This window comes from Drosophila elegans, unplaced genomic scaffold (genome assembly GCF_018152505.1).
Source record: "Drosophila elegans isolate 14027-0461.03 unplaced genomic scaffold, ASM1815250v1 contig_208, whole genome shotgun sequence".
NCBI lineage: Eukaryota > Metazoa > Arthropoda > Insecta > Diptera > Drosophilidae > Drosophila > Drosophila elegans.
In genome coordinates this window covers 18,806,637-18,832,105 of record NW_024545578.1, presented here as the reverse complement: position 1 = coordinate 18,832,105, position 25,469 = coordinate 18,806,637, and the positions used below count along the sequence as shown (strand labels likewise).

Sequence of the window (25,469 nt, the reverse complement as noted above, 5' to 3'; positions counted from 1 at the left end):
ACCAGGGGAAAAAGTATCTGCAAGGGTTCCGACATTCAAAAGTATCAATTGACATAGTTTTATTTAATAATTCTGAATATTATGTTGTGTTTTATCGGTTCATTTATAAAAACAATTAAAATTAATTCAATCAATTCAGGACAAATACATTTGAAATGATAATATCACAGGTCAAACTTAAGAACTCAAAATTGTTGCACATTTTAAAAACCTTTGGGTCCAAAGACAAATGTCTCTTAAAAGAACTCAGAAAAAAAGGTTAAATTTAAAACAAAAATATATTCCATTCATCACTAGAGTGATATTTTTTTTTTAAATAGCTTTTATCACTAGAGTGTAAACTCGTAACAATGTTGTGTTGATCTCAAACACTAAAGCAAATGCGCCAAATTGATACACAAAACCCAAAGAGAGCAACAGACAGGAGCTGGTTAGTTAGGATGGTGATGATGATGATAATGATGATGATGAGGAGCAAACGGTGATGGGGGGAATGGAGCAGAAGGAGTCACTAGCAAAGCACGACGAATTGAAACAGGCTTTTCAAAGGCGAGGGGGTGGCAGGAAAAAGCAGGAGGCAGCAGTCAAAACGGACAGCAAATACAGTAATTAGATCACAAAACAGACAGTCAAAGAGAGCGGAGGGTGCGGGGATAGTGACGAATAAAACGAGAAGCTGGAACGTGACTGAAGAGAAGGAAGCAAGGAGTGGAAAAAACGAAAAAAAAATAATAGAAATAAAACGAAGTGAGAAGTGGACAAGGAAGCATACGGGCGGTCAAGCTATTGATTTATTTTGGTAGGTATAAAACTTCGTATTAGTTATGTATAAAGTGTACACAAATCATACAGCTAGCATACTGTCAACTATTAAATTGTTAAACTAGACAGCCACCTTACATTTTAAACTTAAAATAAAGTGGAAATATTATAGCATTACATTAGACTAATTTGTTTATTTAAGTATTTCATTACTAACTAATTCAGGTTTGGTGCCCGCAATTTGGCTAAAAACTAGATTGCTCATACGTGATGTTGGCTTTGACGGCAAATGTTCGTTAATTAGCTTTGTATAATGCGCATATTTATATAATCGCCTAATTAAACTAAAAATAAATAAAATAAATTATTTCCGCAGAGGATATTGCCCTATTAGTATAAAGCTATTTGACAGCGTAACTCTTAGATATTCAATAAAACCCCCACCGCCCACAAATCGTACTTCCTGCCAAGAAAAAAATAAATGAGTTGCATGTGTGGCAGCTTCCTAATCGACAACAAAGACAAACAACAATGGACACATTCGTGTGTGCGAAAAAACTAAACTCAATTACTCAACAAACATAGTAACCTAGTTCATAAAAAGCAACTGCAACAAATGCTGTTAACAGCAGCGGCCAACAAGAAAAGCAACAAATTCATTTTCGCCTTTGTTGTGATTTTTGTTTTAAGTTTTTGTTGGTGCTTTCCACGAGAAAAGTCCTTCAAGCGTGACAATCACATGGAACGCTCGCCGCTGTTGTTGCTGATTTATCGTTTTCATTTTGCAGAGCTTGTTGGATGTTGTAAAAGGAAATGTCAATTCTGCTGCTGCAAATGTGGCTGCCCGTTTGCCAAACAATGCTGGCGAAATAAAAAACGCAAAATCGGATAGAAAGGGGGTTAAAAGTAGGTGCCGGGGGGGAGCAACAGCATGCACCCACTAATGTAAGTCATATAACAAATTTCGTTGTTGGGCTACTTGAAAAACCGAATTTCGTGTCTTGGTTGCTTGGCAGCTGGCCGAAGGACACACTTCAAAAATATGCTTAAAACATCGAAACGAGTCTATTAATATAAAATTCTATTTTCATTTTATAATTTCAAAAGTAAACCCTAGACTGGAACTTTTTCTAAATATACATTTTAGGCAAGATCTAGCTTTTGCTTCGGGTTTTAAAATAAATAAATAAAAATAGATATTTGTGATCTTCAAACATAATACATTTGCTTATTTTCTTCGAGGATTTTTGATTGAAATAAAAAATCTGTTGATAAGACAATATTGTTGCTAACAATTGTTTAAATTGTTAATAATGCTCATAACATTATATTTTTTTTCTGAGTGCATCTGAAAGCATGGAATCAGATTTGGAGATTCTTGGACGCCCTTTGTGGAGACTTTCTCCTTCCTTCGATTCCGATGCCACCGATTTTGCAGCGATTGGGTTCCTCCTTGCGTGATGTCCAGCAATGTGCCCAAGCCTGTTTTTTTCGCCACCCCACCACCCCCTCAACATCCTCTCCTTTTTTGGACCATGCCAGAATTTGTTAGTTTTGAGAAGAACACAACAGGAAAGCCAAGAAATACGAGGAGAAGGGGATGCGGAGAAGACTCAAAGCGAAGCGCCGTTTTACTCTGGGAATGGGAACCTAAGATACCATGTGGACCTGGGCCCTGGAGCTCTTTGGGGATCGTGAGTCAGCAGAGTTTTGGCAAGGAAATCTGCTAAAAATATAAGCCCCGATGATGATTTATTGTTTGGCTTATTAGAACGAGAGGGAGAACAGCGATAGGAGATCGCTTTCATGCCTGAATTTATGCTGTTGACTTTTAAGCGCTGGATCCGTGTCTTATTGGAGCTAAGTGACTCACCGCAGGCCAGAACTTTCCACTTTTGGCTAAGCGAATATAAAATATAAAAGTGGGTTCACTTTGGCACATACACCTCATTGGGCTCCACTAGTGGGCATTCTAGATTAGACGGCTTTGTATGATGGTTTCTACTTTATTATAAATATTTTACAAACGATTGCTTTCGTTACTTTTCTAAATTTTTATTTATATTATTGGCAATAAATATTTTTTTACAGTTAAAAACAAATGGGATAATCAGATAAGTAAGAACATATATTAAGTTTTATTAACAAAGAGTTCCATAGACCATACATTCAAATTCCTGTTCAAATAATTCCAAATATTTGTGAATAAGAATGGATATGAGCGAATCGCATGCCCCGGGCCAAATATTTCTCTCCTGGCCTTCCACTGGCTTTCTTGGAAACGCTCTTGATCGGATTCCGATTCCAATTCGGGCTCGCATTCAATAACAGATTTATGCATTGGCCATGGCAATCTAATACGAGCAACAATAAAAGCTTGAATATGGCCATTTGGCAACACGTCAACAGAAACAACAGCAACAACAGTAACAGCAGTAACAACAACTAAAGCCAAGGCAATGAACGAAACGTGCCAACGTCTAAAGATCGTCGATAAGCCCGAAAAGAGGGAGTTATAGCCACACTAGGGTTGGTGGAGTAAACTCAGAGGGGGACAGCTAAGCTATGCAAAGAAAGTTTTTTTTTGGTTGCCCCAGGACCAAATTGCCAAAGTGTTTGGACCCCACTTTAGCTGCCATATCATTTACAGTAGAAGAATTTCGGTAAACATTTTCGAATAAACCTATAAAAATAAATATTATTAATATTTGTAATGCATTAAGGTTTGTTTTTAAAATCGCAGGTAAACTATTCAGTCCTTAAGGGTCAAATATTCAAAGGGTTTACGTAAAATTAATTTATAAATTTCGAAGTTTAATTTAAGTTTAAGAAAATATGTTAAATGGTTATTATCATTTATACTACGAATACAAAACTTGGAATAAGAATTTAAAAAATTTTAAAATTAACAAAATTTAGAGTAAGTAAACTTTGCAATAAACTTTTAAGACAAGACCGTTCTTGAAACAAAATAACGTCAACCATATAAATAATATAAACAAGCATTCTCTTTTAAAAGAGCTGAGGCAACAAAAAATTAAAGAAAACTGTGTCAAATCCATCTGAATGTCTGTATAAGCATGAAAACTGATTTTTGTGATTAGCGATCAACACATTAAATTTTAAGGTCTATAAATATTCATAAATTCAGCCGCGCATAATGCCTTGGCTAATAAAAATCCTAAAACAGGATTTAACAGGCCCAGACGATATTTTCCACCAGAGAAACTTTTCTCGAAATCTGCATATAAGCTGCAGTAGCTGTAGCTGTCTACTGTGAATGAGCAGCGATCGTGGGCAGCAAGAGAAAAATGCAGGTGGCAGAAGGAGATGAGGGGCATTAAAGCCAGGTTGCCGCATTTGGTTGACGATTTTTATGGCTGGTTTTTTCTTGGTGTTTGTCTTAACGGTTATTTCTCCTTTACTATTTTTTTTTTTTTTTGTAATTTTTTTGGTTGTTGACTGCCATTAGCAATTAATAGTCGGCACGAGAAATTTGCATTGCAAAAGGAAAGTGACAAAAAGGCGAAGAAAAAAATGAGACGGTGGCAGAGTAGCGATCAGCGATCAGCGATCACAGATCACAAATCACAGATACGGCAAGGATGCGATAATTGCGTGTGTTTTTGACCGTTCGTTAGGTTAGCTAATTGTTATGTATGTAGGCTAACACCGGGGGGAAGCACATTTCACGCCGAAAAAGTGAGAGTGACACCTGTTACACCTTCGGTGCGTGACCAAAAAGATGCGTGTTTGCTTGTTTCTCCTTTCTGTGAACATCAGCCGGCCATCAAGCATCAACGGCCTGAGCTTTGGGTTCAATTTGATCCACCTGCCGGCACAACCTGCCACCCGATCGAACTCTTTCGGGGCAGACGCATTAAGTTTCATGTGCCGTCATTATTTTAAATTATGCACACGAGCGAAACTCATACTCTCTGGCGGCTGCTAACGAAAAACTTCAAAAACGAGACTCGGCATAAGTCGAAAACTTCATTTGCATCTCGACTGGGGACTGCGTTTTGTGTGTGTGCGGAAAATTGTTTAACACTTTGGCCCCTGTCTCTTTCTGGACTTAAGTTTGATGGATTGTGTGGCCACAGGTTGATGATTTCATTAGTTGGCGGACAGCCCGAACAGGTGAACCGGGGGGATCTTAAGTTACGGCTATAACGATGCCAAATTAAAACTCATTTTTTATGAGTATCCGAGGAATGCACTCATATTTGGCTTTAGAAGGGTTGGGCGTTGGATGTTATATAAGATATTGACACACAGTACTGCAAACAAGCAATAGCAACATAAAGATATATATGAAAGTTATTAAAAAAAATATATAAAAATTTTTAATGAGTCTTTCATAAAAAGAGATTTTATAAATATTAAAGATATAAAAATACCTAAATAAAATAACTATAAAAACAAAAACGGGAAGCTAACTAAAACTTTAAACACCTAAATAAAAAACGTCTCTAATTTACATTTTTGAAAAATATCAATACTTACAGTAAGAATTATCTGCTTTTATTTTTTAAAAAGCAAATCATTTTGGATGTCCAAAAACATTTGTGACTTGCGATCTGAAAATAGGAATTTGAAATGGTTTATTAATACAATACTTAACATAAAACAATACTTGTACATTTTATGATTTTAGAGAATACATCTGTAAAATAAAGTGAACTTTTTTTACTCAAACACTATCTTTAAAGTCAAATTTTCTTAGGAGGTGCCACAAAACTTAAAAAAATAAAATAACTCAATTACTGATTGACACCTTCGCCTTAATAAATATTTACGCCGAATGAATCAGCGCGGTTAGCCGCTATATATCCGTCGTAAAGTCCATGTAAATCAGATCAAATGGATGCGCAACCTTAGCGGCAAGACAAACACATTTTTCATTCAACAGAAATACACGCCCACTAACTTAAAAAAAACTCCCACTTCGTTAGAAACTATTTCCACCCGCTGATGACACATTACTGTCACTCAGCGTTATGAGCTAAATTTATTGATGCATCCCGGCGGTGGCCCACCTTTTGCCCCTTCGCCCCTCACAACTTCTTCTTAGCCAGAAAGAATGTCTAATGTTTTCTTCGTGTCTGCGCATGCCAAAAAGTATTTTTTTTTTTCAAACGGCCTCCTAGCATGGGGAAATGTCACTGGGATCTGTGGCGGCCCGACTTTCCACAGGGGGAGCTGGGGAAAAACCCATGTGCAACGGGAAGTAAGAAAAACAAGACCAAAGAAAAGACTCATTTCGTAATGATGTTGCTAGGAAAATTATAAAAAAAGAAGGAAAACACACGACCAAAGAAGCTGAAATAAAAACAGAAAAGAAAACGAAATCGCTGACATCTTTGCTAACTAAAAACACACACTAAAAGAGCAAAACGCAGGGCGACAGGGAAAAGCCCCTGTAATTTATAGGAAAATTCCTTTGGAATTTATGTGCGGAATCATGACATAAATTAACCAGCCAAGTGTGGAGCGAGTTGCGTGCTAATGTGGTGCGGTGGTGGCTCGGTGGGTTAGTGGTGCAAATTGGGCTGATGCAACCGCCCGCGCAGGTATTTAGTTGAATTATCATAATTATAAGCAATTATCCAACATTTTGTTGAGCGAATGTAACTAATCGTTTTTATTTTTTGCTTTACTTCTGTAGCTTTCTTCTTCGTTTTTTTTTTTAGTTTTTACTTTCTTCTTTCGATCGCCTCTGCTGTAATCATTTAGTTCGATATCAACTTTTGTTTTTAATTTTATGTAATTGCCGCTTAATCACAGAGCAATTAAAATGCAACGCAAGTTTCGGGGGCGTCTAAAGTTTCTGAAGCGTTTCGAGATTTGGAGTTTTCGTTTTTATGTTTGGCTTTTCATTTGCGACCACATGCCGCATTAAACGGGGTCAAGAGCTTCCAACCAGGAGCAACTGGCAGTTTGGGCCCGCTGCAACGGTTTTTCCAGCTCCATCGATGAGTCTGCATTGCGTCATCATTCATAATTCGCTGTCCACTTGGCTGTCCACTTCAGTTGCACATTTTGCGGCTCCGTCTCGCTCACACGCTCTCCGCCGATCAAGTGCATATAATTATGCGGAATACCATAAATAGTAGGGCCAAGGTATATGATGTTACTATCACCCCTTTACTCAATTTTGGTAAAAAGTATAACAATTTTAATTCCTCATTATATTATTTTATACTGCACATTTAATAAAAAATGTTGTTCACCTCCAAAACAATCTGTTTTCTTTTTTCAAACATTTAAACATCTTAGATCTTAGTAATCGACTTAGATTTAAAACTGACATTTTTATCAATAAAGGAAATCTAATTGTTAGTATTATTTTTTCCAGTAAAGTTTTAAAAACAAATTCAAAAGTACCAATCAAAATATGGTATTAACTCTTATAGACAAGAACTAAGGGCATCGGCAGAGTCGACTTTGGCATGGCTTATTCCTCGTTTTCCTGGCATTTCTGGGCCACCGAGGTTCGTGTTTGTTTTCCACAACTGGCGGCCATTTAAATTGTCTTCAAAAGCGCACATTACATAATTAAGACAGCAGCAGCACTACCACCGCATAAGCAGATATAGAAACGGTCCGGCGTTTTAAAGCAGACCGACAATGTCTGTCCGGCAGTTGAGTTGCCTGACTGACTGACAGGCCATCAACTCCAACAAAATGCTCAACACCTCGCCAAAGAGCCGGTGGAAAAATGTGGAAAAAAAAAGAGTCGCTGCCGAGGAAAGTCTGGCTTGGAGCGGACCCCGCAGACTCGCTTTTTTCGATGCATCATCGCATAATCAAAGAGTCATAAAAACCAATAATCATTATTAAGCAAAACAAGCCAATTAATGCAACAGCAGCTTAGACAGCTTCGGCCAGCACTAATTAAATGAAAATAAAACGCCAAAAGATTTGGCCAACATTGCAAATTGGCCAGGGGCGAAAAACAAGTCTATTATAGGCGTATATTATATTATAATTATAACATCAGCCGACGAGTCCCGGCTTTCCTGTTTAAATATATATATTTACTAATTTTGCCATTTGCGTGTCACAATAAAACGATAAAACTGAAAGTGTTGCGGAAGGCCAGAAAGGAAGTCCGAGCTGTTACCCTAACACTTGCGCCTCCGATTATTTCGTTAGTGGGTTTATACCTTTTGGAAGTGATTTATTATTATTAAACATAAATGAATGATGGCAGTTAATTGTCTTGGGAAACTTGCATAAAAGCTATCACAATCACAAAAAAGTTCTTAACTTATCGACAACCCCATCTGGAGTTAAGATTTTTTTTTACTATTTTTGAAATACAAATTTTAAAATTCGACATAAACCAATCCACAGCTTACAAAAAAATATGTCTTCATGATTACTTTATAAACATTTATTGACCCATTTCAACTAGGTTTTGAATTTTAATTTTAAATTTAATAGTTAGTGGATAGTTTATACATTTTTTATAGTTAGTTTATAAGTTGTCAATTAACCCCCATAAAGAGCATCAAAATGGGTCCCACCAAACGGGCAGAATGCTAAAGTCCCGCGTGTCCATACCAATTAGTGTGGAAAATGAAGTGGAAAAGTGTCCAATTGATTGGGCATTGGGCGAGGTGGAAATGAAATTCAGGTGGGACTGAGAATGGGTGAGAAATATTAAGCGAAGTGCGTCCTGCTGCCGCAATTTACCAATCAAGTTTGCTCGCATTGAAAATTAGTGAAAGTTGCGCCCAAGTTGTAAGTTGTGCCTGGTGTCGGCTGGGTTGTTTTGGGTTTTGTTTGAATTTTTTTAAATTTTGTTTTGGATCTTTGGTTGTGGCCAGTCGGAACGGTAGCCAGAAACCTAGGGCAATATCGTGTCGGCGATCGCGGCCAATCGATAGCCCATGATCAATGAGTTTTGGGGGAGAAAGAAAGGGAAATGGGAAAACCTCCCGCGGCGAGTGCAGGTCCGAAGGGCAGCTGGAGGTCAGAGCTAATTGATTGGGAAAATCATTTCTCGAAACGACGGCTTTGGCCGCCATTAACAAGCTTCGAAAAACATATGATCCAAGCCATGGCTAATCTGGTTAATTCCATTAAGTGGCCCAGCGAAGATCCAGAGATTTAACTATAATCGAGTAATTGGTTGGGTATTAAGTAAGGCTGTAAATATTGGGGAAATCACGGTCCCCAATTTAAAAGCTTAAATTGTACTGAATACATTGCTTTCTTGAGAGTATTAAGTGAGCCTTGGGGTGATTTTTGTCGTAGTTTTTATAGCTTACTCTATAAATTTAGCCATGAAAAAATAATTTATCAATTATAAATACATAAATATTGCATAACGTGGTTAAACTATCTCGCCTGTTGCTTTTTCCCATGACTAATTCAAACTATTTCCAATCACCAAAGTCTTTCACCTGTTGAAAAATTCAGTAATTCGTCGTCCATTTCAAATTGAAACATTTCTCAGTGCGTTTCATCCAAAGTTTTTGGCTTGGCATTTCATAGCCCCTAACCGCCCCGCTCAAAACTTGGTACTATTTGTCAAGTTTGCCTTTTCGAGTGCTGAATTTTTCATGTGCATTTAATTAGTTGAATTATGGCCGCGAAATGTGGCGACTGGCAATTGGCAACACTGCAGCAACGGCAGCATTAAACATTACAGTCTAATAAAAACGCGGAGAAAATAAAACTTAAAAATACAACTTAATGAAAACGAAGTAAACACTCTGCGCACGGCCATATTGTGCGACAACTTTCGCGAAATAATTTTTATTGACTCCCGTCCAGTTGGACAAAAGACCGCTTGGGATGTCAGTCGCGAAAATCGCACGAATTCACCTTTCCCCATTTTCCTCGATTATTTTGGCGGCCAGTAATTACAAGGGGATGGAGGTGGGGATCGGGATTATCTTTCTATTGGTTTGACAAATAATATTTCCCAGCTCTAAATAAGCAATAAAAATGGATTATTGTTTTATATGCTCCAAGTTATTATCACAGTTTAAACATAACAAATGAATTATTCGATATACATAAACAATTCATAAGAAATTTTCTTTTTATTTGACACAGCGAAAGGTAGGACGTTTATATGTAGGAGTGGCTTTTATTGAAAATAAAACAAATGACAAAAAGTTTGTTAATTCCTTTATATTATGCAAGTTTTACTTGCTTTTAAAAGTCTAACCACTAATTGAGGTACAGAAACAGACAAACGAAAAGCGAATATAAGACAGGATTTATCAATCAGCGTAGCAAAAGCGGAAACACCTACCTGAATTCATTAGAATAATTTTGAAAAGGTAATTACCAGAAATGCTTATTACCCCTAATTGCCTAATACAACATAATTGGGCGCTCTCAAAGTTCTCAAGCCTTTCTCCGCGCTTCTCGAGTGCGTAAGGTGTGCGATGGCTAGGAATATATAGACTCAAGACCTATTGCTGGGGGCGTGAGCTCGGCTCCAGGCTGAAAACTTAATTGAAACTCGGCCCAATTCCCCAGTTCGTCGATCCGACCAACAGACAGCGCATTAAACGTACGAAAACAAACAAAACCGAAAGACAACAAAATAAAACCGCAGATAAAAAGATCTTGAGATTTTCCACAATTATTTTGTATTTTTTGACGGCAGCAGCGGCAACAACAACTTGACCCAGTTACATTTGTTGATGTTTTTTTTTAAGCATTTGTGTCTCTTTTTAATTTTGTTCTCCAGCCGTCAACATTGTGATTAGTGACAAGAATCGTTGGTAATGAGTGGTAGAAAACGGTGGAAAAGACTAACAAATTTTTTGTGGGTCGCTTTTGTTTCATTTTCCGAAATTGTTGGACCATAATTAAAAGATTGCCAGCGTAATTAGCCGGCTCAGCTGAGCCTAGCTTAGATTTATGTGCGGAGTGTAAAGTTCAAACATTCCAAGTGAAGTTTGCTTGGGCAAGGTACACTATATACTCGCGGCAAAGTAAAGGGCGTAATTAATTTTGAAGGACAAGTTTCGGAATCATTAAAAACGTATTTACTGAGGTCACTGTTTTATACCAAGAGTTCATCGGAGCTTGACTACTTGTGGCCAAAAGAGAAAAACTCTCCAATAACAAAGGGCTAATATAACGTGGCAAGAACTCTTTGGCTGGCGTTACCGGCTCACTGATAACTATTATGTTTTAGGCAAATATTACAAATTTTATAAATAAACTCTTAAATTTAACCTTAATTACAAGTTTGGGGGAATACACCCAGAACAGAAATATCTTTAAAACTTAAGACCAATTTTTCTACATTATTACATATTGCGATCTTTTTTTAAGACCATTTTCTGAAATTAAGGCTAGTAGTTCATAAATGGGGAGCACTGTTTAGTGTCTTTTTTTTATAAAGTTTTAAAACCATTTGAACATTTGAGGTCAAGTAAGAAAGAAATGCCAACTGCCACTATAAATAAAGTGAAGTGAAAGATCGATGTCAGTGTCGTTTTTGATTGTGATTGCTCTAAAATAAGTAAATGTTGAGAATTTTAAAGTTCCTTTGGTCTGACATACCCAAAAAGCACAAGGTACCGAAGTATTTTACCCAAATGCATGTACATACACACAGGGCAGGTACACTTATCTCGCAATCAAGCCCTTGACCGACCGTTTCTTGCATTCTATCGTAGACAGTCTTCACCCAAGTGGATGGGCACGTGCCCCCCGATCGGGGAATTGGAAATCTTTCGATGACGCAGATGAAAACCAAGACGCCGGCGAGAGCGAAAGTGAAACGCAGATACTCGAACATCAACAAAAGTCTAATCAGACCCAGTGCAATAGCAATAGCAATAGCATTAGCAATAGCAACAACGGAGCCCGGTAACAAGTACATATCATGCTCAGGCTTCAAAGATTTAAACTCTCTTTCTATGTCATTGACAGACGCGTCTCGTCTTTCGTCTTTCGGCTTTGTTTCGCCGTGGCTGTTTTGACTGACAAATGAAAATCTCAATTGGCTATCGCCAGACAATCAAAAGCCGAAGAGACAAACAGCCATGAGAAGTCGTCTGTCGACGGTTGCAAACCTTACACACATTACGACCCGGCCAAAAAGAAATGAAATGAAATGACAACAACTGCAGCGCAACATACGAAAATGTACTTTCACTCATCGAGGTTTTTTTTTGTTTTTGGTTTTTCGTCTTTTGAAAACGTCATCGTGTCGCAGATAAAATAACAAACAAACCCCGGCCCCCAAAAGAAAAGCAGACAAAATGCAAAGATCTCCGGCTGATTGATGTCAGCCAAATCTCATCTGCTGCGTTTTTCCCAGGCTCAAAGGAAAAGGGGTTTTCATCTGGTCAGGGGTTTTAACTTCAAAGCAGAATAAATACACTTTGTCGCACCTCATCGCGGCGCATATCCCCCGCTTGCTTAGAGCAAACTTGCCCAATTAAATGCAAATTTTCTTGTTTTAGAAATCGATGTCAAACACACACAGATGCACAGCAAAAAAGACGATTTTTGTTTTGACTTTACAAGACCAATATTTCTACGAAATCTTTCATCTCTTCTCCATTAAAATAAATTTAGTATTATTAATTTGTTATGATAAGCAATACAAATGTACAGCTTAAATCAGTTTCTAATCAAAAATCAAGGGCATTTCGAAATTGAGTGTTGTTCAGTGCAAATATATAATACATTTTTTGTATATTCTCATGTATGAATTAAAATAAGATGATGACCTTAAAGACGCAAGGACCACTTAAACAAATATTTAAACCAAGTAAAATGAGATTAGAGAACATTAAATAAATAAAATTCGTAGGATTATGGTTTTATACTTTTCATGTAAAGAAATGATAAAGATCTTCAAAAATATTCCAGTTTTTCCCCAGTGTACAAATATCTACACACTTGCAAGCCAGAGAAAATGATGCAAATGCTCTTTTCTCCAATTTTCCACCGTCGACCACCCACATGGACAGTGGGCGCCACAGACGTCTCACTTGGCAGAAACCACACACAAACACCACAGTGCAGGCCACAAATTTATGCGCATTTTGATCAAATCGCCAAAGCGCTGCGTGGGAGGGGCCGAATTAAAAGGGGGCGGGCGGCATGGGGACTTGAGGTCCAGTACTTGGTCCCCTAAGCGTTTCTGCGGTTTTTACATTTCTTATCGTTTTTATTGCCATCTTATTTATTTCGTTTGTTTTGCTCGTTTTTCTTGCCAGCGAAAGTGAGCAAAACAAGCAACGAAGAAGTGTAAGCGATAGTAGAAAATGAATTTGTGTTTGGTCTATCATTTCCATGGAAATTATGCAAGAAGTTTACACTTTAGATACGGGTGTCGTATGGTAATTACTAGAATTTTTATTGTCGGTTTTGATTAATATTCGAGATGGCAAATAAGTGTCAATTTTCGAAAGAATAAATTTAAAGAGCTTCTATCGAGACTTTAAATTAACTGATGGTAATAGAAAGCTTATAAATAGTAGAGGGGATAATTTGATATGTAAATGATGATGATATGGATTTGTTTTATTTAAAGGCACAAGTTGGATTATAAAATTCTTGTAAACCTTAAAATAAATTTTACCGCAGGAAACTGCTTCTTAAAGCTAAATTTGTATTCCTATTAATTTAAAAGTATGATATCTGTATCACTTTAAGGGTAAGCAGTTTGTTTAAAAAATACTTTTAAAACACAAAATAAATTAAGCCGCAGAGTAACTGTTCCTTAAAGTTCTTTAAAGACTTAAATTTCAATAATCGTAAAATAAAAATTCAATTTTCGTGACGCATGATTTACCGCATTTTAGCCCGAGAGCTTTGGTCACATAAAATGCCAAATTTATAACCGTTTGCTACTGCCGATTCGAATATTTCATTCACAAACATTGAGTTGGCAAAAATAAGAGACCGAAATCCGAAACAGCAAATCTGGCAAAATCACAGCATGTTGCACTCTCATACTTAACTATACGTATACCGTTATGGCCAAGGCCCAAACAAACCGCAAAATTTATGAGCCCGCAACTCATTTGCAGATTTTGTGTGGAAGTGGAAGTTGCAGAATCGAGAATCATTTGCTGGCGCTGCAAAACGTAATCTTACAGCATCGTCATCATCTCGCTACTTAATTACGTGCCTCAATTGCTCGAAATTAATCTGTTTCCGTTTTTGTAATTTAATTTGGGAACTTTGATAGGGGGGATTCCACTCCAAACAGGTCAAGCAGCAGCTGACAACTCAAACTTGACCTTAATTGCAATTTGTGCACAATTTATAATTCATAAGTTATTTTCTGTTTCGATTTGTTTTCTTGCCGTTCACCTTCATTCGGAGATGAAGACATTAAATATTGAGGAAGAGAAACGATTTTGAAGTAGCGGAAATACATTTATTTGCAATCTATAAAATTTGGTTATAGGCCTAAAGGCAAATGAGTGGTCATCTATTTTTTTTTTGTTTTCTCCATACAATAATTTTTGAAAGTTGTTTTTTTATTTTAAATAATATAATTTATGTTTGTTAAATGTTAACAAAAAGTTTGCATGGTGAAAAATAAATGCGAGAGAAACCTCTGGTATTGATATCATTCATTGTTTTGTATAACCAGTCCAATATACAATTCCATTCATTCCTTCTCTTAATATGGAAATTTTATTTTTAACTATCACCAAATAGTGGCAAATCATTGCAGAAAAGTACCCCACAATTTGGCCAACATTTCGCTGGCGGCCTCACCCTGAATTTGCAAAAAGACAAAGGCGGCAATTGTCTCTGGGTAGATAACAATTGTTTGGCAGATTTTTGCCTAGGCCAGCGGTTTCTTGTCAATTCATTGGCTTTAATTGCTGTGTTGCTGTGTTTTCCAAGCTGTTGCATGTTGTTAAGCGAGCCAGACACTGTGAATGATATATGGCCTGCGGCAGAGCCTATCCTCCTGCCAATGCTGTTGCTTTTGCTTTTAGCCTGGTCAAAAGATTGATGGTGTTATGCAATGCAAAACCCTTTCTGAGAGGCAGAGCGACCTTATCGGCAATGCGCATCGTTGTGCAGCATTTAAAGCCGTTCGCAAACTTTTTGTGGCCAGGCACGCAAATATCAAAACTGAACTCCATTGAACTTCCCCTTCAACTGCCATTTTCCCAAAAGCCAAAACAAAGAGACCCCGTCAAGGTAATACCAAAATCCGCTTTGAATTAAAATTGAAATAAAGGCGAAGGAAAAATTTTTATCATTTGGCTAATTTTTTTTGTTTGTATTTTCTGTTGCAAAGCCGGAAAGTCACGCAAACCCGAAGCCAAAGTAAAGTGCAAAATGTCGCGGCATTATAAATTGAATTGGGGGAAAGGTCCTTAAGCTCCTGGGCAACAAAAGCCAAAAACCCCGCAAAAACTCACTTTTCGCCGAAAAATAGTAAAATAAATGAGAAATATAGAAATGAGAATGGAGAATGGAGAACAGAGAATAGAAAATAGTGGAAAACCAACTAAAGTTCGTTTGCCGCAGTCTAGACAACAACTGCATAGGGTTGGCGGGGTGAGATTTTCGGGGTGTGGCTGCCAAAAAGGACATTAAATCATTCAGCCACGTTGCAGGGCCAAAAATTTGAGAGCCAAGGCGAAAAGCCAGACAGACAAGGCTGTATCTGTATCCGTATCTGTATCTGTATCTGTATCCGTGTCTACTTGTAGTATCTATGCGTTTGTTTTTTGCATGTGAATTTTTGGCTTTGTATCCATGCTTGTGTTGCGGCAAATAATAGTAATTTGGCTAATTCAAAAATTGCAGCTCTTGGGCGTTGTTGTATTTGTACTTTGGCGCTTCTAGCCATGAACTTGAAATAGGTTTTCCGATTCTCTTTGCCAGTGCTTTTTCGCCAGCCGGACAAAGTGAAAATTAACAATCCATGAAAAACGAATACCAGAGAAAAACACACTCACTATGAAAGCGAATATAAAATTCACTTTATAGAATTGCCATTGGATTAAAATTGATGTCCTTGGCCTAAGGAATTCTCTCCTTTAAAACATTGCTCTTAATTTAAACTTTTCAAAATTTTAAAAAATAAGAATTTTATTTTCTTAGATTAGGTTTTGTTTTTAAATTTAATAACAATACAAGGTTTATTTAGACTATAAAGAAATATTTTTAATGAAAAAAGATTTCAAAATAAAATAAAAATTTCTAGCAATTCTCTGTCTTCTAATTTACAAAAAAATATTTACTTTACAAACGAAAAAAACATTAAACTAGCTATCTGTATGCATTGAACTCTATTAGATCTGAGTTTTCCGATTAATCTAAGGGGTTGTTGCTTTAAATTACATTTCCCCGCCCAATCAACTGTTATATCAAGCACAACTTCACACAGAACCCAGTTGCCAATGGATTCGAATGGCTGAAATCAATGCTGGGCCATAAATATCTCTGCATTTGACTTGGCCTCCTTGGGAGTTTTCTCGACTCATGTGCCATGACGCAGGGAAAAGGCCCACGAAAGCGGGGGGCGTTGCCATTGATTCGCGAGGAGGCGTGTCCGTGTGGACGATGGGGCGTATGAGTAATCCACACGCGGAGCTCATAATACAAACGCCTCCTTTGCACTTGTAAAAGTGTTTGTGATGGCTTTAATTAAAGATCTGCGCGGGATTTGCATTCGTCCATAGAACGGCTCAATGCGGAAGCCCAAGAGCAAATAGACTAGATCGAATGAATTACTATGCAATTAGCAATTAGCATCAATTGAATCCGAGTCCGAGGTTGAGTCCCCCCTAAAGAATGCGTTTGCTGGCCCAAAACCACTCGACTGGGTCAACCGTTCATCAGGCCCACGACGGGGCCTCCAAGGTAACATTGCCTCCTCAATTTTCCATCCTCATCTGCATCTGCATCAGCCTCAGCCTCAGCATCTTCATCTCCATCCCCATCGACATCTCTAGCCTTTGTTTACCCACTTTGATGCAACGTTTGTGTTGCTGTCAAACAAATAACGAAACGATTTGCTCATTTGTTGATATTTGCATTTCGCAATGGTCTTTGGGGCAGAAGAAGTCTGCCGATGCCTCCCCATAAGAATGCAGATCTCGAGTGTGCTAAAGATTTCGCAATGGACCCTGCGATTTCTACGACCTCTAGGGGCTTGAACTCCACTCGAGGAATCCACATATTCCCCGCTGGATGGCGATGATGTAAATCGTAGCACAAATCGCTGCACATAGACAAATTTATTTACATATTATTGTATTAAGTTTAGGAGTGTCAGGGGTTTTAATTTTATATAGAAAGAAAAATATATGGAAATGTTCATTTGATATACTAGAACATAATTAAAAAGTTTTAAGCAATTAATGTAAGCTGACAAAATTATAATTGTAATCGATTTTAGAAAATGGTTGAGTAGGACCCTGAAATTATATAGAATTAATACCTTTTGCTATGTAAACATAGATTCTCGATCTGTTTTTTTCCCTGTAAGACCAAAGACGCTGCGTCATCGGATCGAAGATGTGGTCAAAGTCCAGAGCGCCGTGCTATAAATAGGCAAACAACTGCAGTCTGCAGAAACCGAGAGGCAGAGTCTTTGCAGATTCGCAGAGCAGTCTGCAATCCGGCTGCCAGCTGAAAGCAATCTGGCTTAATCATGTGAGAAGCGAACAGGCCAACGAGCAGGGAATGTGGCACCGAAAACAAACGAAAAGAAACTCGCAACGTCAGAAAAAGCCAACTGAAATCGAGTTTGGCTGTTGGTTTTGGCTTTGGCTCTACTTAGTGCCCGCGTAACTCAACTTGACTCTCGGCTAAAACTTAAACTAAAACCCAACTCCACTTCGGATCGGGTTCTCTGGCCCGTTCTTCTGTTTCTCTGGCAGATCGCATGACTCAACCGGAGAAGGTGGAAGATGCAGCCAATTGAAAAGGCAAACGCATTCAAACAGAAGAATTGGATTTACACACGAGAGATTTTAGTTAGGTACCTACTTGGCAGACTAAAATTTTATTTTAGGCTAATGTTTCCTAATAAAATTTTTGATAATCGTTTAAAAGAAAGTAATATCGGCTACCTCTTTCACTTCTTGTTCCATTTAAGATGCTGGAAGTTCAGTCAAATGGTTCCATTCATTACGAAATTAATGTAATAATAGTTTCTTATAATTATTTTCTATTGATTTAGTTAATTTGTTGTTGTATGTACATAATTTAATTTAAATTTAAAGTAACAATGACTTGTTAGCAAACAAGTTTTATTTTTAAATATTGTCATTTGGAAATTCTATTATAAATACTAAACCAAAATTCTCAAAATGCCGAAAACAGTTTTTGTTAAGATTTTAAATAAAGAAAAGATGTTCAATATCTATTACCTTTAAGTTAATAACCAAACTTCATCATGCTATTTTCAGCATCTAAATGCATCACTGAGCTTCATTCAGGATTAGAACTTAAAATTTACCCAGCTGCACAGTTACCAAAGGCAAAACAAGTTAAAAGCCGTCGATGTGCGGAAAAGTGAGGAAAACTGAACTGGCTTTACTGCCGACTGCGGCAGAGGAAACGTTATTTCCAGGAAATGCACTTAGCTCTTTCACTCCGTTTCATTTTTTCTTTCCCTCTCGGGTTAAGCGAAAATTTGTAGGACCCAATATCGCTAGGAACTTTCTTTTGATCAAGTGAGAAATTGGTGTGCGAAAAACGGCAGTTGGAAAAGCTCACTCACTCGGAAAAACATTAGCGGCGGGATGTGAGAACGAAAGCGAAACAATCCCAATCCGAAGATGCCAAAGTACAGATGCCAGAAAAGCCCATGGAGCTAATTAAGCCGCCTCGCATGAGTGGCATGTTGGTGGTTTTCAGGGGTCGGAGGTTGCGGGTGGCGCTGAATCAAGGGAAAGCACTAACTGCAACATCAACACCGGCAATAGCAATAGCAACAGCAACAGCAACATTAACAACAAGCGCAACAAGAGCAACATCAGCGGCAGCAACAACAACAACAAAGATGAGAAATCGCTGGCTTCCTGGCTTCATGAAGAAATAAGTCTAGAGTACCAGTTGAGGAAAAACTTGTTCATCTTCAGCTCTAACGAGCTAACGGAGCGACAAGCGGACCAACTCAACTGATGGGCGGACTGGCGGCCTAACGGACGGACAACTGTGAGCGATTCCACACAAAACGAGCGGATAGGCAAACAACCAGCAACAAGAGCAGCAACAAGAGCAGCAGCGGTACAAGTAGCAAATGGCAAGTGCAAGTGTAACAGCAGCAGACTCCTGCACATTTCTGGAGATGGTCTCGTGATCACGAGATCTACACAAGCTCTGAGCTGAAATCATATTAATAAAGTATTGTTAGCAAAAAAAACAACTAATCATTTTAATACATTTTCAAACAATATTTTTAATTAGTACCTTGCTTATGCAATAGGAGCTTTAAATTGTCATCATGTTTTGAATTTGAATTTAATTATTTTGCATGTTATAAATGTCGTAAAATGTTATTGCACCAAGCAAATTTTTTTTAATTTAATATTCGAAAGCAACACTTTTATGTGCAATCTAAGAAATTGATTGCATTTATTAAAGAAATTTGAGAAAAATATCTTATTTGTTAAAATAGTGATAATATAGTGATAAACTCCTGTTCAAGCCATATATTTTTACGATTTTAAAGTTATTGCATACACAATTAACAGGATCGTTACATGAATTTTTTTGATTCTGTTGTGTTCTTATTAAGATAGAAAACATTTTAAGACAATAATATAAGAAATAAAACATTGTGCTCGTACATTTAAGGTAGCTATAAACCAAAAAAAAAAAAAAAAACAAACTCACGAATCACGCTGGCCGCCCATCCAAAATTGAAGGTTGAGGTTGGGTGCCTCTCTGGGTGGGTGGATTGTGGATTGTGGATAGTTGGATGATTCGACCGATGGTTAATGTAATGTGTGTGCCGGGGAGTGTGTTTTCAGGCCTGGCCCTGGCCAAGACAATAAACAAATAAATTACATGAAAGCGGCTGCCACAGTTTGAATCTCTTCAACAAGATAATCACAATGAAGCGGCACGAAATGTGCAGCAATGTGGCATCCTCATTAACCCTCCACCGCCACCGCCGCCGCCGCCTTTTTGCCTTTTTTGCCTTTCCCCTTAGCCCCTTCGTTGCCGCTATTCGGGGCGAGAAAGTGAAAGTCATGGCGAAGTGAATCCCGAGTGTTCGATCCTCGGCAAAAAGCAGAAGCAGGCAGAAAGTAATTGGCCAGGTCGCCGCGTGGGTTAATTAAAACGCACTTTTGTGGCCAAAGGAAAAATGAGATGAAGCTCATTTTAGCCAATTCATTGGATTCATCTAGCCACATACATATATCGATATGGCACTCGCCGTACGAAATGTAAATATCCCAGTGACCACAAAAACCGCAAGATACGCATCCGCGAGATGCCTTTGAAATGTCTAAGACAAATTAATGCACGAGCATTAAGACGGGGTGAGATTTGGCCGCGCACTTTTCACTTCTTCCGCAATAAACAAATCGCTGGCGATTTTTCCCCTTTCTGCCAGTGCGAGCGAGAAAGTATAGAAAGCTGCCCAATGAGATTCAATAAATTTGCTCAGGCGGCACTGGCTGCCACTTAAAGCCTGATAGCTATATTTAAGTCCGTTTTCCCCCCCGGCCGCCGAAGGCTTTTTAGTGGGTCAGTCGATCAGGCAAACTCGAGCAGCAAACTTCCATGTAGGAGGCTTCTAGGAGCGCATCTGAATCCGTGACTGTGGCTATAGCTGTGTGAGTGGTCTTGGACTGGCGGCAATTGGGTCATCTGCCCATGGGTTGTTGCCCCACCGGCTCTGACCCCACACACTTCCCGCCCAGAACTCGAATTCAAATTGAAACTTAATCAGCAAAACGCTGGCAGGAAATGACAGGAAAACGTTAGTGCTCGACCATGGAATTACCCATGAGAATCGCAAAGTCCATTCATCAAAGGCAACAATGGCAGAAGAGGCTACCACAGTCTTGATGTACGCTCAAGACTTTTAGCACTTGATTTTAGATTGTTACCTATCAAAATATCTTGATTGGCATCTAATCAGAAAACTGTTCAATTCTTTAATACTCAAGAGCAAGTAAAAATCTATTTATCAAAGCCGTTAAGAAGAGGAGAATAAAAAATGTTGATTCCTTAATACATAAACAAAGCAAAAGTCGTGTAAAAATGTAAAATGATTCTTATTCTTTCTTTTACAGTTGAAGTTTATAGTATTACTTAACTTCAAAAATTCGAAAATGTAGTTTTCAGAATGTTTTCCTTTAATACACTCATAAGCGATTGCAGCCGCAATAAGCTTAATTTGCGAGCAATCAAAATATAAAGTATTTTGGTTTTAAAACTAGAAGTGCCACAATTAGCAAATAAAATAGCAATTTAAGATTATGTCTGTTAAAACTTAAAGTTTCAAGGATTTTTGAGCTACGAAGTAAATGTATATTAACGTTTTGAATTTAAACAGAAAAGTTGAAGGATTTTTTGAAGACAACTTGACTCATCTGGTGTTTTCTTTCTTGATTCGCAAGGCGTTGAGAACAATTGGCCGGACTTAAAGTGGTTAACTGATACCTTTTCGTATCTCACACCTTCGGACACCCGGAGAACACTTTCCTTTCCAGTGCCCATATGCACCGCATTAAATAGGCATGGGTATATAGTATGACAAACCGAATAAAGTGGCCACTCGGATGCTTTTCAGGCCCAGGCCACTTGGCCTCGACGCGTGGGCATGACAGGTTGGGTTAACTGAGTGCAGAGAACCGGCGACGACTACGACGACGACTCAATAAACTAGCTTTGTTGGCTTATTGACAGCGGGACAGCAGGACAGCAGGACAGCCGCACATTCTGCGATTGTGCAATGGGTGGCGGCACATGTGGCAAGTGGCAAGAATCTGGGAGATCGAGACCAACTGGCAGCTGGCCGGCAGACCTTGCCAAAACGGTAAATGTTGTACACAGGCGAAAATATTAGACATTTTAAATACGTACATTACACCATTCTTTATTTAAATAGGAAAGTGTTTAAAACATCTTTCATCAACTATTAGATATTCAAGAAACAAATTTTGAACTTAATAATCGGAGTTTTAGGTGGCGCCATTTGTCGAAATACATTGCCCTCACTAGAAGCAAAGAGCATGCGTATTAATAAAAAAAACTTTTAATGTTTATTGTAGTTCAAATACGGGTTTCATTGCGGCTACAAATTGAAGCTATTTTTTTCCCTAAGGTATGATATATTTGTCCTACAAACTTTACTTGCATGAAGATACAATAACAGTTGGATTAATTCGATTTTTAGCTAGTGTATGCATTTAAACGTCTTAGTATTAGTTCAAAAGTTTTATCTTCAATTTTTGTAAGTGCATTAAAAAGTGTGTGGGCCTTTAAGAGGGCGACCGGAGCGGAAGTAGGGGGAGTTGGGCTAGTATTACCGGAGGCCCACATTGACATGCTCTGAATACTGGGCCCCAGCTCATTGTTGTTGTTTTTTTTTTGCTGCATGTGGCACTTGCAGCAGCAGCCACTGGAGTCTTGAGAATGGCATTTTGATTTATTGGCTGGTTCCAGAGCTTCGATTGCATAATCGCCACCAAAAACTTTTGCGACTGTAAAACGCAGTGCTGTGATGGTGGAGGAAGTGGCGGGGGATCGGTGCATTTTTTCCCACAATTTGCAAACAATAATGAAAACTTGGCTCACCGGCTGCTGCTGGCCTGCCTGACTGGCTAATTAAATCAAATAAGCCTTGCAAGCGCGCATTAAAAATGCAAACAGATGAAAAAACGCGAGCAGACGGCAAAACGTATAAAATTGGGAAATATCACATTAGCCACATAACGCGTCGAATGGTTAATGCTCTCGTTACGGAATGTTTAATACAAGCAAACACTCATTAAAAAAATAAATAAAAACCTTAGATTTTAGATCTTCAAAACTACCTCCCACAGGGTTATTGCATCCTTGATATATAGCCGTCTTTTTGGCAAAACATAATGGCAATTAAAGCTACCGCAGCGAGTGCTTGTAATTTGCTTGTGATGTTAAAACTATTAATAAAATAATAAAATATTTTTAGTAAAACACAAAATAATTATAACTTCAAAAGCTTTCTTCAAATGTTATATATATATACAATAGTATTTATTTTTGAAACAAAGTGTTAAAAATTTAAATCTACAATATTTATCCATTAATGTAACACTCTATTTTCAAAGCACACTCTATTTTAAGATTTTTATACCTTTTTTAAGGAAGTAATTTTTAAATGAGATTTGTGAACACAAATGATAAAATATAATGGCAGTTCAAATTGTAAAGTTAAAGCATAAAACATAAATATTACATCATAAATCACCAATTCCCGTTAATGTTAGTGGGTTTTACAGAGATTTCAGTGGCACACACCCGTTCGGTTTCCTTTCCCAAGCCGAAGCCAATTCCGCAGCAATTAGACCCGGCCAAAAAGGGCAGCGAAACAAGACAGCAAATAAAAAATTACACTCGGCTGCATGCCACAAGTGGCCAAAAGTGCTTTTCCAGCCGGCCGGCTACGACCGATAAGAGAGCAACAACTGTGCAACAGGCAAGACAACAGAAATATGGTCTCATAGCGGCTGAAAAAAAAACTGCAACTGAAGCGGGCTAACAACGAAATTGGCCACAAAAAGGCAACCAATTAAGGCCAATTTAGTTGCAGCAACGCCAAGCGGCAGCGACACAAGAAATAATCAGTGGAAAAACAGCAACCAGAGCAACGACAACAACAGCAACAATATCGCAGCATGCAAATGAGAGCAGCAAGCAAAGTAACTCGATACAAATTTTGCAAAGGCAACAACAACGAGCAAAATTATGTATGTGCAGGTATTTGCAAGAAATTTGTACATTTTTTTTTCTGCACCGCGGGAACTGTGAGAAAATATGCAAAAGCAACTGAAACAGAAAACTTTGAGACAGTGCAACATCCCTAAACCAAACAAAATTCGAATAATTAAAGCCTCAAAATTTTAACTAAATAATAAGAAATCAAAACTTATTAAAAGGCATTGGTAGCAAAAAAGGTAGTTTCAGATTGAGTAATTTGCCAGTAAATGCCAATCAAGTTTTATACAAGTTTAAAAATTATTTTATGGATTGTTTTTGGAAGTACGTTTAGTTTATCATCTTAAAAATATTTTTAATCTTATGATTCATTATGGAATTTTACTGCATTTTAAGCAAGTTGTTTTATAAAAAGCGAATTAAGTTCAAATTGACTTAGCTTGTTTGAAAATAACTACAATAGTTATACTTAATCAAAATTTTGTATGCAATGCTCAGTTTAAAGCCAACATAAAAATGTGTTTCTCTTAATGGTTAATTATTGAAATTATGGTTATATTTATACAATTGCAAAGACCAAATCGAGTTCGTATTGAGTTTATTTTATTAAAACTCGAAGCAAGTTTGTAATAATTCCTTAATTAGGCAGACCAATTTATTTATTCAACCATAATAAATTTAATATTGTGCTTACAAATAATCGCTTAAACTTTTCTTAGCATTGAAAGTAAACAACATAAATATATATAAATGGTAAATTTTATGAGCCCGCATTTCATCTTGTACGTTGGACATTGATGGATAAGATAATCAAATGAACGTCAATCAATTGCAATAAAATAAAGGATTTTTTAGTTTGTTAGCTTTTTTCGATTTATTGGCCATGTTCTGCTTAAGGAAGTTAACCCGTATTGTTGTTATGAGAGGGTGGTGGTACAAGAAGGGGTATACAGTGTGGGAGCAGGAGGTGCCCAAAGACAGAGACAGACAGCTTGGCGCTGTTCTGATTTCAAATATTATTGATTAATGCCGTCCGATGACAGTATCCACTAGAAAAACACCATCTGTGTCAGGTTGCAGATGCAGAGAAATCTTTGTTGGCTTTTAATAACAAATAAAAGAAAGAGATACGGAAAAGAGTGAGAGAGAGAGAGAGAGAGAGAGAGAGACAGAGATGGGTTAACAAGGTGCCCGCTTGCAATAAACAATTGTTTGTTGTTGTTTGCTCGGCCCAAGGCGGCCCATTAAAGCTTAGCAAGCAGCAAGTGCCGTGACCTTTTTCCCTCAACTTCGAGTTCTTCTGGCTGCCTCTTTATTTTTTGTTGTTTCGATGATTTCATTGTAGTTGGTGGCCTTTTTGTTTGGCTGTTTCGTGGTGCTCAGTGGCCGCAACCGAATCTAATTGCACCAGCGGCTTAAGATCTTCAGTGCACGGAAAAGAAAATTAAGATTGCTTTGAAACGGATAATATAGGAGCAATAGAGATCTCTGTGACACTCCACATTGAAATTTATATATGTATATATAATATTTTATACACTGAGGTGTCACAGAAATATCAGACATTTTTCGAGGTTGACTTGTTTGTAAATTTATAAGTCTAAACATTTGTAAAACTTTAAAGTCCTTAAATTTCGTTTAAAGACTTTTTGATACTGTATACATTTGTATATAATGGGAAAGCTTACGTTTGCTTGTTTATTAATAATATAATGTTAATACCTCAATTAAAATGCTTTTTTTATAAAATTGTATACAGTCTACTTTTGACAATATGAACCTGTTTTTTTAGTGTAATTTTAGGGAACTCAAAAGAAAACCAAAAAAGAAGCCGCCATGTCACG

General features: G+C 37.7%; 3 protein-coding genes across 3 annotated transcripts in view; 2 read left to right on the top strand and 1 right to left on the bottom strand.

Moving 5' to 3' along the window:
- The window catches only part of LOC108142567, a 61,377-nt gene that overhangs the window by 35,309 nt on the left and 599 nt on the right, over positions 1 to 25,469 (bottom strand). Inside the window, exon 2 of the mRNA XM_017266517.2 lies at positions 5,269 to 5,342. The gene's annotated coding sequence lies outside the window, so the exon portion shown is untranslated. The remainder of the gene's footprint in view (positions 1 to 5,268; positions 5,343 to 25,469) is intronic.
- LOC108142570 lies at positions 16,711 to 16,944 on the top strand. Its single transcript, XM_017266520.1, is given in 3 exon segments — positions 16,711 to 16,814; positions 16,816 to 16,913; positions 16,916 to 16,944. Coding segments are annotated over 3 exon segments (231 nt in total).
- LOC108142571 (probable serine/threonine-protein kinase DDB_G0276181) lies at positions 18,005 to 19,103 on the top strand. Its single transcript, XM_017266521.2, is given in 3 exon segments — positions 18,005 to 18,586; positions 18,589 to 18,850; positions 18,853 to 19,103. Coding segments are annotated over 3 exon segments (465 nt in total). The 5' UTR covers positions 18,005 to 18,538; the 3' UTR covers positions 19,008 to 19,103.